Below are 15,748 nucleotides of genomic sequence, written 5' to 3' on the forward strand. Positions count from 1 at the left end.
ATTCAGATCTACTTATCTACCTAAAAGTCATCTCTAAAATCTAGTCCAGAGACACCTTTTTAAATATACATATTTTTTTATTGCTATCAGAGAGGAAGGGAGAATCACTGACCCACTGCCTCCTGCATGCCCTCTCCTGGGAATGAGCCCACAACTCAGACATGAGCCCTGATCTGGAATTGAACCGTGACCTCCTGGTTCATAGGTTGATGCTCAACCACCGAGCCGTACTGGCCAAACCAGGGACACCTTCTTATCTCTTTTACCCATTATATAAAATATACCTCTAAGAGAACTCACTTCAAAGGCCATTTCTAATATAGAGACAATCCCCCAATCCCCTGACACAATTTCTAGGATATGCACCTTTGAAGTGCTTCCAGTAATATTCCCAACTTCATTTCTCTCAATAATATCCTTCCAATAATTTTTTCTCAAATATCTGGTATGTCTTTCCCAGAATGGAAAAATGTCTTCCAGATACACCAATGATCTGTTTTGAGCACTCCTCTCTTAGGATAACAAAATGGTAAAAACATGGCTAACAAAAGGCAGTGATAGCTCAGTGGAAAAAATACATTGGATTAAATGTATTTAATACCAACTGCTGGGGAGAATGCTGAGAAACTGGAACTCTCATTCACTGCTGGTGGGAATGCAAAAGGTACAGTCACTTTGGAAAATAGTTTGGCATTTCCTTATAAAGGTAAACATACAGTTTCCATATGAGCCCGTAATACTGCTCCTGGGTATTTACCAAGAGAAATAAAAACTTATTTTTACACAAACACACACATAAATGTTTACAACAGCTTTATTTACAGATGCCCTCCAATGTCCATCAACTGGTGAATGATTTAAAAACTTTGGTACATCCATACATTGGAATATTACTCAGTAAGGAAAAGGAACAAATGACTAAAACAGATCAGTGGTTACTAGGATTCTATTTGGGGAAAAGGGTAACTACAAAGGAGCATAAGGGAACTTTCTGGGGTGATGGAATTATTTCACATACCAATTGTGATACTGGCTACACAACAACTGTGAGAGTTAGTAAAAAATTATAGAAATGTATGCTTAAAAGAGTAAATTTTATTGTATGTATATTATTCTGCAATAAATCTGGCTTAAAAAACGGGTTTTCTCTTAGTTACTAACTGGCTTTGAGCAAGCCACCTAAAACTCATTTCTCCTTTTATAAAATGGGGATTTTATTAACTCTAAAAGATTTTTGGTGAGGAACATATGAAAGAAAAAACTTTATAAAATTTAAAATGCACACAAATATTGTTCACTAGGCTCTAGGCATACAATGGTGAATAAGACAGGTACAATAAAAAAATTTACAATTTAGTGAGATAAATAAATAATTATTAAATAACGTGGAAATGTAATGACAGATATGAATAAGACAATGAGGGATTAAGAAGAAGGGGCATCCCAAGAATAAGACTTAACACATAAAAAAATAAAATACAAATTAAGTCATAAAGAAAGAACTATCCCAAGTTAAATATAAAGGGCCAGATCACAGTGAGATGCAAATGTGAGAATTCATTAATGAACTGGGATTCAATACTCTTAACCCAACATGGACCTTAAAAAAATCCTAAAGTGGTAAAAATTATAACAAAATGGAAAACGTACCTCACGATGATTTAGAAGTTGCTCTAAATCTAACGCCATTTGATTTTTCATCTGTAGTAAAGCTGACTTTTCTTTATTTAAATTGCTGAAAAAAACACACACCAAGGTTTAAAGTGAGTATTGGTTTACATTTAATTAACAAATTGTAAATAACAAAATACTAAAAATAAATCTGATGTTTTGAATTAAAATAAAAAATTTTAAATTAAAAATATGTTTATTTAAAAATTATTTATTTTATCCTTTTTATTCAATTTATTGGGGGTGATACTGGTTTACAAAATTATACAGATTTCAGGTGCTCAATTTCACAACACATCATCTGTACACCACCCCAAGTCAAGTCTCCTTCCAACAGCATTTACCCCCCCTTTACTACCCGCCCCCCCCCCCCCCCGCCCCAATCACCACACTGTTATCTGTGACCATGATTTTTTTTTTTCTCTCTCTTTTTTCTTTTTGGTCAATCCCTGTATCCACCCCTCAAAGATAAATTTATAGCCCATAAAGATATCAGACCAGCCACTGTAATGTTTGATCTAATCAAATACCTAGTAACTTTGTATGAAGACATTTTCTTTTATAAATATATTTCATTGATTTTAGAGAGGAAGGGAGAAGGAGATGGAAGCATCAACGATGAGAGAGAATCATTGATCTGCTGCCTCCTGCCCACCCCCTACTGAGGACTGAGCCTGCAACCTGGGCGTGTGCCCTGACTGGGACTCCAACCATGATCTCCTGGTTCATAGGTAAATGTTCAACCACTGAGCCACACCGGCTGGACATGAAATTGATATTTTCAAAGATGACTATTTACTCACAAAATATAAAAAGATGAAGTATGACTTATAGAAAAGGTAAAAAGAAAGTATGTATGGCCGAAACCGGTTTGGCTCAGTGGATAGAGCGTCGGCCTGCGGACTCAAGGGTCCCGGGTTCGATTCCGGTCAAGGGCATGTACCTGGGTTGCGGGCACATCCCCAGTGGGAGATGTGCAGGAGGCAGCTAATCAATGTTTCTCTCTCATCGATATTTCTAACTATCTCTCTCCCTTCCTCTCTGTAAAAAATCAATAAAGTATATTTAAAAAAAAAAAAAAAGAAAGAAAGTATGTATGGACAAAATAGTAACACTCTATATGCCCAGCTGGAGTGGCTCAGCGGTTGAACATCGACCTCTGAACCAGGAGGTCATGGTTTGATTCCTATTCAGGGTACACGCCCAGGTTGCAGGCGCGATCCTCAGTAGGGGGTGGGCAGGAGGCAGCCAATCAATAATTTTCATCACTGATGTTTCTATCTCTTTCTTCCTCTCTGAAATAAAAAAATACATACTTTAAAATATAAAAAAACCTCTATAGACACTGGAAATCAAATTAAAACACTTCTCCTTAAAACAGAAGTAGTATGTATTTTATAATTTACCGCATACTAAATTACTAAGTATATAACTGAGCTAGAGAATTGAATCAGATATTTGGTCTGTGGTAAACTTGGGAAAACAATTTTTGTCTCCAAATTCTTAGTTCAAACTTTAATTTCTAAGTCTGCATTGTGCATTTCCATTTGATGTGCCTATTTTCTGATAGGAAAGGGTGAGGAGCCTAATTGTTAAGGATATACTATTTTAAAAGATAAATATTTGGGGCTTATCTTACACTGTTTGGAGTTTAATTATTCAACATATAAAAGTTAATTAGGATCATTAAATAAAACATAGTCTGAAAGCCACGGGAATGAATCTACTCAGCCAGCAGTACGAAAGAATTAAGAAAAGCAATAATGAACTTAAGCTACATACTAATAATTCCTTAAATGTCAAAACAATTCCATGAAGGTAAAATTAATGAGAATTGTTTTGCTGAACAGGTTAGATGTTTTAAGTTTAAGAAAATGGAAAGCTACAAATTTTTACAATGCCAGGCAGGAAGTTGTTCTTAAAACCCAAGGCATTATAGTAGATATTCTGGAAAAACTGGTAATTCCAAGGACTTAAGGGGGAAAACTCACATTCTCCTCCTTCCTAGTAATGGAGAACTTCCCCTCTGAGAAGAAAGACTAGATACAATTGTGTCTCCAACTGTGTGTGCCACTGACTCAACTGTGTGCTATATATAAAGCACAGTACGCTGCCCACCAAACCTCAGTTTCTACATCTGTAAAAGTGGAAAATAATACTGGTGCATGTCAAACGGATACGTGAATTATCTAATGAATAATTATACAAAGCATTAAACACATAAAACTCTATATAAATACTATACAGTGTTACTAGTTTAGATGAAAAAAACAGGCATCAGAGGAAAACAGTAATTAAATGCCAATAAAGGTAAATGTGGCTCAGTGGAAAAACAAACTGACTTTTGGAGTTAGGCGTCAGAAATCCTACTGAGCCACAGAACTGAAAAGAACTAAATGATATGAAGGAAACTGAGTGACATGTTCTAGAGAGTTCCTCAAAGTATGGTAAAGATCAGCTATTTCTATAACTCTGGAATTCTAATCTATTTTTAGCTAGAATCACTTTAAAAAATATATTTTTTTATTGATTTCAGACAGGAAGAGAGAGGAATAGAAATATCAATAATGAGAGAGAGAATCACTGACCTGCTGCCTCCTGCACACCCCCCACTGGGGGACTGAGCCTACAATTCTGGCATGTGCCCTGATTGGGAAATCGAACCATGACCTCCTGGTTTATAGGTCAATACTGGCTGGGCTATTATCACTTAAAAAATTTTTTTGTTGTTGTTGTTAATCCTCACCTGAGGATATTTTTCCATTGATTTTTAGAGAGAGTGGAAGGGAGGGGGAGAGACAGAGAGAGAAAAACATTGATATGAGAGAGACACATCAATTGGTTGCCTCCCGTACGCACCCTGACCAGCGCCAGGGATCGAGCCTGTAACCTTTATGTGCCCTTGACCAGAATCAAACCTGGTACCTTTCAGTCCACAGGCTGACACTCTATCCACTGAGCCAAACCAGCTAGGGCTAGAATCACTTTTTTTATGGCCTAGTAATTATTTTCTATGGCCAAGTAAAACATTTTTTTTCCTTTAGAAAATATTTTTCAGAATTAAAATAATCCAGTAAATAGAAATAGGATTTTCCAAGGAACAGATATATGCTAATGTTCATATACATGTATACACACACATAGTACATGTATATATACTAGTACACTCACATGCAGTTCATACACACATACACACATGCACACACTCTCAAATACCAACAAGTCCATTAAATAAAATGTAGTGTAACAGGAATAGAATGTTGATGTAATTAAAGAATTTTAACTGGATAATTCATTAGAAATGCTTTATATGTAAACTTTAATTTTTTCCAGAATAAATATTCCTTATTTAAATAGCAAAATAACCATGTAACATGGAACAAAAGGTGGGTGGATAAATTGATTTACAGAGTAACTGTGTTCTATCTGTAGGACACCAGTTTTATCACAAATAGTATGAAGTCCACAGACAATACTTGAATATGTATTTTTAAAGTCTTAGCCTTCTCTTGCCCTTGAACCACAAGGGAGACCACCTTCCACATGTGGGTTTCTAAAACTAAATATGATGATTATTACACTGTGTTCTTTCAGTATGTATGTAATTACTCAAATAGAAGTTCAGTCTCTATAAGACACATTTTATAACAGTGGCAACTAACCTTTACAAATATAAAGCTTCTATGCGTGACTCATAAAGCAACTACAAAACAAATATCCTTGTAAGCACATCTATCATGAATGGTATATTACACCCATAATTGTTCAATTCACTGTTAATTATTACTCAGGAATTCATGTTTATGGCTCTATTTCACCTGCTATAGGAAAACATATTCCTGCTATCTTGCTCCTTAACTTCCTGGATCAATATACCCTGGCTTAGCCATACAAAAGAAGTTGACAATGTACTCTTTTCTTCCTTAAACTGCTAGCTATGAATAAACCAAAAACTGACGTCAGGAAACAAAATTTATGCTAATTGTTGTTTCCATGCTTTCTTCAGTTTTGAACTACAAATCAAACTACATAATGCAGACTGTCTCTTGTAGTTTGGTGGAGGAGAATAAACACTGTTACCTTTAGAACAAATTATTATGTTAGTGATGAGGAATTTAAAGTAGTTAAATGTTAGCTTTTGACATGCTTATAATGATTCATTTTAGTGTGTATTTACTCTAACCTTCCCAGACGTTGAATATATTGTATAATTAGCTAAACTTGCAAGTTGTGGATGTGGTATAGTGGTATTATTTTATTTTCTATGAAAATGATAACATTATTCATTTCTTTAAAAAGAGTTTTATTGTATAAGCTAGAGAAACATTTCTAAAAACAATCAATTAATATAAATATTCTTTATTATTACAATCAACACCCAGCAAAAAAGGAACAGGAATTTTCAAGGAACATCATCTCTTAGTAGTCCTTTTATTTATTTATTTTTTTGATGGGCCAGCTAATGTTTAAATTTTGAATTAATGAAGGACAAATGGAAGTAACATTTACTGAATTTCTTTCATGTGCCAGATGCTTTATATTTGTTACTTCATTTAATTTTCACAACTATCCCTTGATGTTCACATTAATATCTATATTTTACAGACACATTTACCCTGAGAAAAGAAACCAGGTTGATGTACATTAAAAGCCCAGGATAATTCCATTACATTTGAAATGTCATCAGCTCAGAGAAGGGTGATCAGATAGCACTAGGACCTATCTTGCTGTATCTGACTTGTTGACTGGGCTTTTTTATGGCATGACATCATTTCACATTCCTGTCATCAAGTACATATACAGCATCTCAAAGGCCATAATTAAACTATCGAAATTAACTTGATTTTTCACTTCAGAAGATAGTTGCTTTGGTTAAAAGCAAGCTTTTGTATCCTGTGAAATATTATTTCAGAATGTACTAAAATATTATGCAATACTAGAGGCCTTGTGCATGAAATTCGTGCACGGGAGAGGTGGCGTCCCCTCAGCCCAGCCTGCACCCTCTCCAATCCGGGACCCCTTGGGGGATGTCCAACTGCCAGTTTAGGCCCGATCCCTGGGATCGGCAGTTGGACACCCCTCTCACAATCCTGGACCACTGGCTCCTAATCGCTCACCTGTCTGCCTGCCTGGTCACCCTAACTGCCCCCCCCCACCCCTGCTGGCCTGATTGCCCCTAACTGCCCCCCGCTGCCAGCCAGGTCTCCCCAACTGCCCCCTCCCTGCCAGCCTGGTCACCCCTCCATGCCCCCCCCCCAGCCGGCCTGGTCATCCCCAACTGCCCCCCTCTGCTGACCTGGTTGTCCCTAACTGCCCCCCCCCCCCGGCCTGGCTGCCCACAACTGCCCCCCCTGCTGGCCTGGTCACCTCCAACTGCACCCTCCCCCCCCCCCCCCCCAGCCTGGTCGCCCCACGCAGCCTGCTGTTCAGTCATTTGGTTGCCCCTCACTAACCCCCCTGCCGGCCTGGTCGCCCCATGCAGCCTGCTGTTCAGTCATTTGGTTGCCCCTCACTAACCCCCCCGCCGGCCTGGTCGCCCCACGCAGCCTGCTGTTCAGTCATTTGGTCATCCCTCACTAACCCCCCCGCCGGCCTGGTCGCCCCACGCAGCCTGCTGTTCAGTCATTTGGTCGTCCCTCACTAACCCCCCGCCGGCCTGGTCGCCCCATGCAGCCTGCTGTTCAGTCATTTGGTCGTCCCTCACTAACCCCCCTGCCGGCCTGGTCGCCCCACGCAGCCTGCTGTTCAGTCATTTGGTCGTCCCTCACTAACCCCCCCGCCGGCCTGGTCGCCCCACGCAGCCTGCTGGTCAGTCATTTGGTCGTCCCTCACTAACCCCCCCGCCGGCCTGGTCGCCCCACGCAGCCTGCTGTTCAGTCATTTGGTGTCCCTCACTAACCCCCCCGCCGGCCTGGTCGCCCCACGCAGCCTGCTGTTCAGTCATTTGGTTGTCCCTCACTAACCCCCCCGCCGGCCTGGTCGCCCCACACAGTCTGCTGTTCAGCCATTTGGTCGTCCCTCACTAACCCCTTGCCGGCCTGGTCGCCCCACGCAGCCTGCTGTTCAGTCATTTGGTCGTTCCTCACTAACCCTCCTCCTGGCCTGGTCGCCCCACGCAGCCTGCTGTTCAGTCATTTGGTCGTCCCTCACTAACCCCCTTGCCGGCCTGGTCGCCCCACGCAGCCTGCTGTTCAGTCATTTGGTCGTCCCTCACTAACCCCCCCGCCGGCCTGGTCGCCCCACGCAGCCTGCTGTTCAGTCATTTGGTCGTCCCTCACTAACCCCCCCGCCGGCCTGGTCGCCCCACGCAGCCTGCTTGTTCAGTTGTTTGGTCGGCCTGGTCATAGGCAGCCATCTTGTGAGGGCGTGAGGGTTAACTTGCATATTACCCCTTTATTATATAGGAAATTTATGAAACACAGATAGCTTTAAAGGAATCAGATGTTTAGCACAAATTTTTTTTGTAGTACTAAATTACATAATTGGCATAGATTTTATGATTACTCTTGCTGTTATTAAAGGAGTCTTATCAACATATTTTGAGAAATGTTATTTCTCACTTTATTTTTTTATTTTATTGATTTCAGAGAGAGAGGAAGGGTGAGGGAGAGAGATAGAAATATCAATGATGAGAGAGAATCATAGATTGGTTGCCTCCTGCACGCCCCCTACTGGGGATCGAGCCCACAACCCGGGATATGCCCTGATTGGGAATTGAACCATGACCTCCTGGTTCATGGGTCAATGCTCAACCACTGAGCCACAAAAGCTGGGCTATTTTTCAATTTTAAGATAATTTCAACATGAAAATTTGGAAATAAGCCAGTCAGAGCAAGACAAATATCATATGATCTTGCTTGTATGTGGAAACTAATAAACACAATAAAATGAATAAAATATAAACAGAGACCGGGCAAGGGGGAAAGTGGAGGACATCTGTAATACTCTCAATAATAAAGACTAAAAAAAAAGAAAAAAGTCGGTAATGCACATATAAAAATTTGTTAAATATAAGATAAATACTAACAATATCATACATTTGTGTATGTATAGGCACAGTGGTATTACAAACATTACATCATTTAATCTTCAGAATCATATAAGTTAGGTGCTGTCAGTGCCTACCTCATTTTACAAATAAAAAAATGGGTATACTGTCCAATACCATAGCTATTAGCTACAAGTGGAAATTAAAATTAATTTAAATAAAATAAATAATTTAGTTTTTCAGTAACACTAGCCACATTTCAAATGCTGAACAGATAGTGGATATCATACTGTACAGCATAGATGTGATATGTTTTTATCATTACACAAAGTTCTATTGAACAACGGTTTAGAGCCGTGGTTGGCAAACCGCGGCTCGCGAGCCACATGTGGCTCTTTGGCCTCTTGAGTGTGGCTCTTCCACAAAATACCACGTGCGGGTGCGCATGTACAGTGCGATTGAAACTTCGTGGCCCATATGCAGAAGTCGGTATTTTGTGAAAGAGCCGGTATTTTGTGGAAGAGCCACACTCAAGGGGCCAAAGAGCCGCATGTGGCTTGCGAGCCTCGGTTTGCTGAGCTGCAGTTTGCCGACCACTGGGAGAGTTCAGTTGACTTGTTCCAATTTACAACTAAGTACTGGAGTTGAGCTCATGTAATTTACTTCTTTAAAATCTGTTTTCTTTTAACTTCATTATGAAATATTTTGAAATAAGAGAGAAAAATATAACCCAACATATCCATTGTGCTTATCACAATTATCAATTTACTTAAGCCCTACTTTTAATCATTTTTCTACATTATTTTTTGGCTTTTCTTCTTTAATTATACTAATCAATGAAAAATTATCCCTTATTCAGAATAGAACATAAGGAGGCAGTAAAACATAATGCTTAAGACTACAGATTTAGAAAGCAGACAGATCTGGATTCAAATTTTGGCCCTACAACAAAGTTGTTATGTTCTTGGAAGAAAAGTTGCTTCATTTTCCTAGGGCTGAATTTGCTCATCTTTATAATTTTCTCCTACAGCCATCTATTATTTTTCTCTATAGTCAACATTTTCAGCTATTTTAATTCTTAAATTTTTATCTAAGATAAAAATTCAAATAAAATTATTTGAATGTAAAATAATTTGTGAAAGAGGCAATTTATTGTGAAAGAGGCAATATTTTTTCCACAGGCCTTTTATATATCCTCCTCCAAGATTACAAAGGTAAAATGACTCAATATAAAATTTCAACTATAACAGAAACATAATATAGGAAGAAAAAATTTTATTAGGGGTTCTTTTCTCAATTTCCCTAAGATAACCAGGTACTCTGTAAATGATAAAACAGAATCTATTGCCCCAAGTAGCTATGTATAGAATAATTGTTTAATTAATTTGATTTATTAATGCTGGCTTATATATATTCTAAATATAATTTTAACTAAGTTTAATCTAGAAAGAAATTATTTATGTTGATGTTTAAAGCATAAATGTGATTTTAAATTATTTAATTAAATCATCAAAAATTACATCAGGAGTAAAGTTCTGGACCAATTATTTTGGTTGGGGTAGAAACAAGAGAAGATAATTAGGTGATTCAACAACAACAACAAAACACTCATCCTTTTGGAGTTAATAACCCAGAGTTTTTTATTTTTGGTTATATAAAACCAAACTTAGGAAACCTGGATTTAAAAACTATTTTCTCCTTACTGTTTTCCAATTCCTTAATTTAACAATTTCCATCTTATTCTCTGCTTTAGTATTTATTAATAGGTTAATAATTTGCATATTAGAATAATTTATTCTAATAAGCTTAAAATCTAACAACAGGTCAATTAGCCAACCATTCACAAATTAAAACCTTTTTCTTTATGTATAGCATCATTGTTTTATTGCAATTTAAAAAGACTAAAATGGTCATATAGATGAACATGTAAAGAATTTGGGTAAGTATTAAATGGAGCAAGTCTTTTGGATAAGGTGTTATATAAGAAAACAACTTCAATATAAGGAAGTGAAATAATTTTATGTACATTTAGATAATTCATGGGTTACTTAAAGATTCAGAGGAAAAAAGGCCTAAAAAGTCCTTGGCAAAGTCAACAGGAATCTAAGTAAATGTATACATTTTATGTTTAAAAAGTAATTTTGACTTCATAAATGGCATCTGGTTGTGTTCCCCTTCTCTCTTTGGTCAATCCAATAGAGACAGTATCTAGGGATCGAGGACCAGATAGTTGTCATGCTAGTAAAGTGCTTTGTTAAATGTGTAGCATTGTTATGTCAGGCTAAAACTTCTGACCATAAGGTGGAATATGAACACCTAACGTGATGTGACCTAGTTTTTCTAATAGAAATTTAATACTCATTACATTTTAAGACCACTATCATTAGTTAATTTTTTCTCCATAATATACAAACCAAATTCCTCTACAGCAGTATTACGTTATTACTCAAATAAAAGATTTGTAGATGATTTACCTGACATCTTTCTCAAGCCGTGTAATACACTCCTTTAGTGAATCAATCTTAGAATCTCTCTGACGCACCGATTCAATTAGATATCTGTAAGGTTGTTGAGCTTGATTTAACAGAGAGTTAGCCCTGTCAAGCTAAAGAAAAACAGATTTCATTAAAACCTAGAAAATTTTATAAGAAACTAAAAGTATTCAAAATGCTCTAGCACAGATACAGTATACCTACTCTCCCTTATAATAATTACTCTGAAAAGCTTTCCCTGTGTAAATTGGAAAGTTTAAAAAATTAATCAATATAGCTATTCTCAACAACAATAATGACTATGTAAAAGGGAAGAAAAATTTAAATAAAATATAAAATATTATTTCCAACTTTGGGGAAGGGCTAACTATATTTTCTTACCATCTGTCAGTCTGAGAAGCTATGTGATGCAAAATTTCTTTTTTTAATGAATATCCACTGGCTACCAAGGAAAATATTTTATTTGAGCTTTATTTATTTATTTATTATAATTTTTACCTTTACATTTTTCTTCTTCTTTTTTAAATATATTTTATTGATTTTTTTAGAGAGGAAGGGAGAGGGATAGAGAGAAACATCGATGAGAGAGAGAAACATCGATCAGCTCCCTCCTGCACACCCCCTACTGGGGATGTGCCCAAAACCAAGGTACATGCCCTTGACTAGAATCAAACCTGGAACTTTTCAGTCTGCAGGCTGACGCTCTATCCACAGAGCCAAACTGGTTACGGCTTGAGCTTTATTTTTATTCAAAATAATATAATCACAAAATTTAGTAATTTTTCCAAGCCTTCATATTTCCTTCCATCTCTATTTGTAAAATAGATAACTTATGTACCTAAATCACTATGTATAATTAACATTCTAAAAAACTATGGTTAAAACATTAACAAAATTTATCATTTTAACCATTTCATTAAGCATATTCACACTGTTGTGTAACCATTGTTAGTATCTATTTCCAGAACATTTTCATCAGCTCCAAAAGAAACTCTGTTCCCATGAAGCCAAAACATTCCCTCCCATCCAGTTCACGGAAACCTCTATTCTACTTTGTGTCTTTGTCAACTTGCCTACTCTAGGTACCTCTTGTAAGTGAAATCACATAATATTTGATATTTTATATCTCCTTATTTCACTTAATGTAATATTTTCAAGGTTCATCTATGTTGTACCATGTATCAGAACTGTATTCCCTTTTATGGTTAAACTAGAGACCCGACGCATGAAATTTGTGCACAGGTACAGTCCCTAGGCGTGGCGTGTGATCAGGGCCATCTTCCCGGGCTGCCGGCAGCCGGCCCCCTGCCACCACCCACCCCTGGTTCCCCGTTCGCCATCAGGCAATCAGAGGCTGCCACTTGGGGGGAGGGACTGAGAGGTTGGCTGTTCCTGCCCGCTCACCTGCCCTGCCCCCTGCCGCCAGTTGCCTTCTGTGTGTGGGGCAACTGGTGAAGTGGGGGCCTTGGCCTGGTGCTGCCCACATCCACCACCACCCACCCCAGGTTCCCCATTCCTCATCTGGGCCTGTGGGCTGGGGGCAGCTCCTGTATTGAGCGCTTGCCCCCTGGAGGTCAGTGTGTATCATAGTGACCAGTCGTTCCACCGTTCGGTCAATTTGGATATTACACTTCTGTTAGCCTATCTAATAAAGAGGGAATATACAAACTGACTGTCACACCATCACAAAGATGGCGGTGCCCAGTCCCCTCAGCTCTGCCAGAGTCCCCCAGCCCTTTCAGGGTAGGCGGTGGCAGGCATGTGGTGCAGCCAGATCTGCTCTCAGCCCCAAGGGCAGGCCCAAGGCGCAGGCAAGCCTTGTATATCAACAGCCCAGCTGCCTAGGGCCAGCCCGAGGCATAGGCAAGCCTTGGATGTCGGCTGCCCAGTTGACACCTGAGGCACAGGCAAGCCTCAGATGTCAGTGCCCAGCCAACTAGGGCCGGCCCGAGGTGCAGGTATGCCTTGGATGTCGGTGCCCAGCCACCCAGTGCCGCCCGAGGCTCAGGTAACCAGGGCTGGCCGAGGCTTGCGCTGCCAGCAGTGGCAGCAGCAGAGGTATGATGGGGGCATTGCCTTCCCCTGATCACCGGGTTGCCTCCCGCCCCTTGAGGGCTCCCGGACTGTAAGAGGGGGCAGGCCGGGCTGAGGGACCCCCCTGCAGTGCATGAATTTTCATGCACCAGGCCTCTAGTATAGGATAATATTCCATTGCATGCTTATAGCACATTTTCTTTATTAATTTATCTATTGATGGATATTTCAATTGTTTCCACTTCCTGGATATTGTGACTAATGCTGCTATGAATAGTGGTATATAAGTATCTGTTTGAGTACCTATCTTCAATTCCTTTGGATCTAGGTAGGAGTGAAGTGGAATTGCTGGGTCATATGGTAATTCTATATTTAACTTTTTCAGGAACTGCCAATTGTTTTCCACAGTGGATGCATCCTACCAACAATGTGCTTGGTTCCGATTTCTTGACTTCCTTGCCGAAATTGCTATTTCACGTGCTTATTGGCTATTTGTATGTCCTCTTTGGAGAAATGTCTTTTGCTCATTTTTCGAGTAGGTTTTTTTTTTTTTGAGTTGTAGGTTTTCTTTATATATTCTGGATATTGAATCCTTAGTAGGTATATTATTTGCAAATATTTCTCTGTTTCTGCGATGTCTTTTTCACTGTTTTTCTTTTGGTGCTTGTACTTTTGGTGTCATTTAAAAAAAACAATTGCCAAATCCAAGGTCATGAAGATTTGCTCCTATGTTTTCTTGTATGGGTTTTATATCCTTAGCTCTGATATTTAGCTCTTCAGTTCATTTTGACTTAATTTTTATATACAGTATGCAATATGGTTCCAATTTCATTCTTTTACATGTAGATATGCAGTTTTACCAGCATCATTTGTTGACAAGACTATCTTTTCTCCATTGAATGGTCTTGGCAACCTTGTGGAGAAACCACTAACCATGTGTAAGGGTTTATTTCTGGGCTCTCTATGCTATTCCATCAGTCTATGTTAGTGATGGAGAACCTATGACACGCGTGTCAGAGGTGACACATGAACTCATTTTTTTGGTTGATTTTTCTTTGTTAAATGGCATTTAAATATATAAAATAAATATCAAAAATATAAATCTTTGTTTTACTATGGTTGCAAATATCAATATTTGTGACACGGCACCAGAGTTAAGTTAGGGTTTTTCAAAATGCTAACACGCCAAGCTCAAAAGGTTCGCCATCAAAAAAAAAAAAAAAAAAAAGGAAGATGGCGGCATAGGTAAACACCGGAAATTGCTGCCTCGCACAACCACTTCAAAAATACAACTAAAAGATAAAACGGACATCAGCCAGAACCACAGGAAGGCTGGCTGAGTGAAAATTCTACACCTAGAAGGAAAGAGAAAAGCACTGAGACTCAGAGGAGGTGTGAAAGTAAAGTGCAGAGGTATGGAGGCGCAAGCCAAAAGGGCTGGCAGCTGAGGATGCGGTTGTCTTTTTCAATCAGGAAGGAGTCTCAAGCTCCTGACTTCTCTGAACTCCAGTTCCGGGTGAGTCTCTGGGGACCCAGACTCATATGGGGAGAAACTGGACTGTCTGGCATCGGGCGAAACTCAAGGGCGGCTTTCTCTCAGAGGTGCTTGCAGTGATTACCGGGACACTGAGACGTGGAGCCTCTTAGGGTAGGACTGGGGAGCAGCCATAACTGTTTGCTCTGCCCTGTTGATTCCCTGAGACCCCGCCCACCCAAGTTGTGCCCAGGGGATTTTGCATATGAAAGGCTTGGCCCTGAAAATTACCTAACAAACTGCAGCTGAATCAGAAAGACCCAGAACTTCCAAAAGAAGGTCCAAGGCCCCACAGCAGCTTGCATTGCTTCATAGCTGGGCCTCATCTGGGCACCTCCAAACCCCCCCAAAAGAAGAGGAATCCATAAAGATCTCTCCATAGCTCCTGCTGGGTAGCCTCAGGCAGAGGCTAAATTAGCACCTCCTTAGAGATCCAAGAGCCAGTGTACCCAGTGGTCAGAGTGGGACCATCCAGATTATAACTCCTCAGATCCATAAGTGACACATTCAGGGGGCAGACTCAGTGAGCACCAAAGCCCCACTGAAGCAACTCTTGCCCCTAAGGGTGTCTCCAGCTCAGAAGTTCTCCCACTGCAGACACAGCTGATTCTCACAGCCAATTGGTCTGGAGGTCAATTCCTCCCAGTGATACCTACAACAATCAAGACTTAACTACAACAAGACTGTGCACAAAGCCCACAAAGGGGTCACCAAGAGTGTCTACCTCAGGTAATTGGGGAGGCTGAGCCACTGGGCCCTATAAGACACCTAACACAGAAAGCCACTCTATCAACACAGGGAAGCATAAAAAATGCGGAGACAAAGAAACAAGTCACAAATGACAAAAATGGAGGAAAGCAAACTACTGGATATAGAGTTCAAAACCACATTTATAAGGTTTTTCAAGAATTTTATGGAAACCGCCGATAAATTTAGTGAGAACCTCAAGAAATCTAGTGAGACCACCGATAAATTTAGTGAGACCCTCAAGAAATCTAGTGAGACCCTCAAGGTTATGAAAAAGGACCA

General features: G+C 39.5%; 1 protein-coding gene across 5 annotated transcripts in view; it reads right to left on the reverse strand.

Annotated features, from left to right (window-relative positions):
* PIBF1 (progesterone immunomodulatory binding factor 1) overlaps nucleotides 1–15,748 on the reverse strand; it is a 235,728-nt gene that overhangs the window by 27,631 nt on the left and 192,349 nt on the right. For 3 of the 5 annotated variants that reach the window (XM_036301811.1, XM_036301812.1, XM_036301810.1), the window contains exons 15-16: nucleotides 11,134–11,264; nucleotides 1,651–1,735 (exon numbers count right to left, since the gene is read on the reverse strand). In XM_036301811.1, coding sequence (XP_036157704.1) covers nucleotides 1,651–1,735; nucleotides 11,134–11,264 — 216 coding nt within the window. Of the gene's footprint in view, nucleotides 1–1,650; nucleotides 1,736–3,780; nucleotides 3,809–11,133; nucleotides 11,265–15,748 lie in introns of those variants that run through there. The other 2 variants (XM_036301813.1, XR_004966411.1) reach the window with 2 other exon arrangements.

This window comes from Myotis myotis, unplaced genomic scaffold, assembly GCF_014108235.1.
Source record: "Myotis myotis isolate mMyoMyo1 unplaced genomic scaffold, mMyoMyo1.p scaffold_m19_p_3, whole genome shotgun sequence".
NCBI classification, from domain to species: domain Eukaryota; kingdom Metazoa; phylum Chordata; class Mammalia; order Chiroptera; family Vespertilionidae; genus Myotis; species Myotis myotis.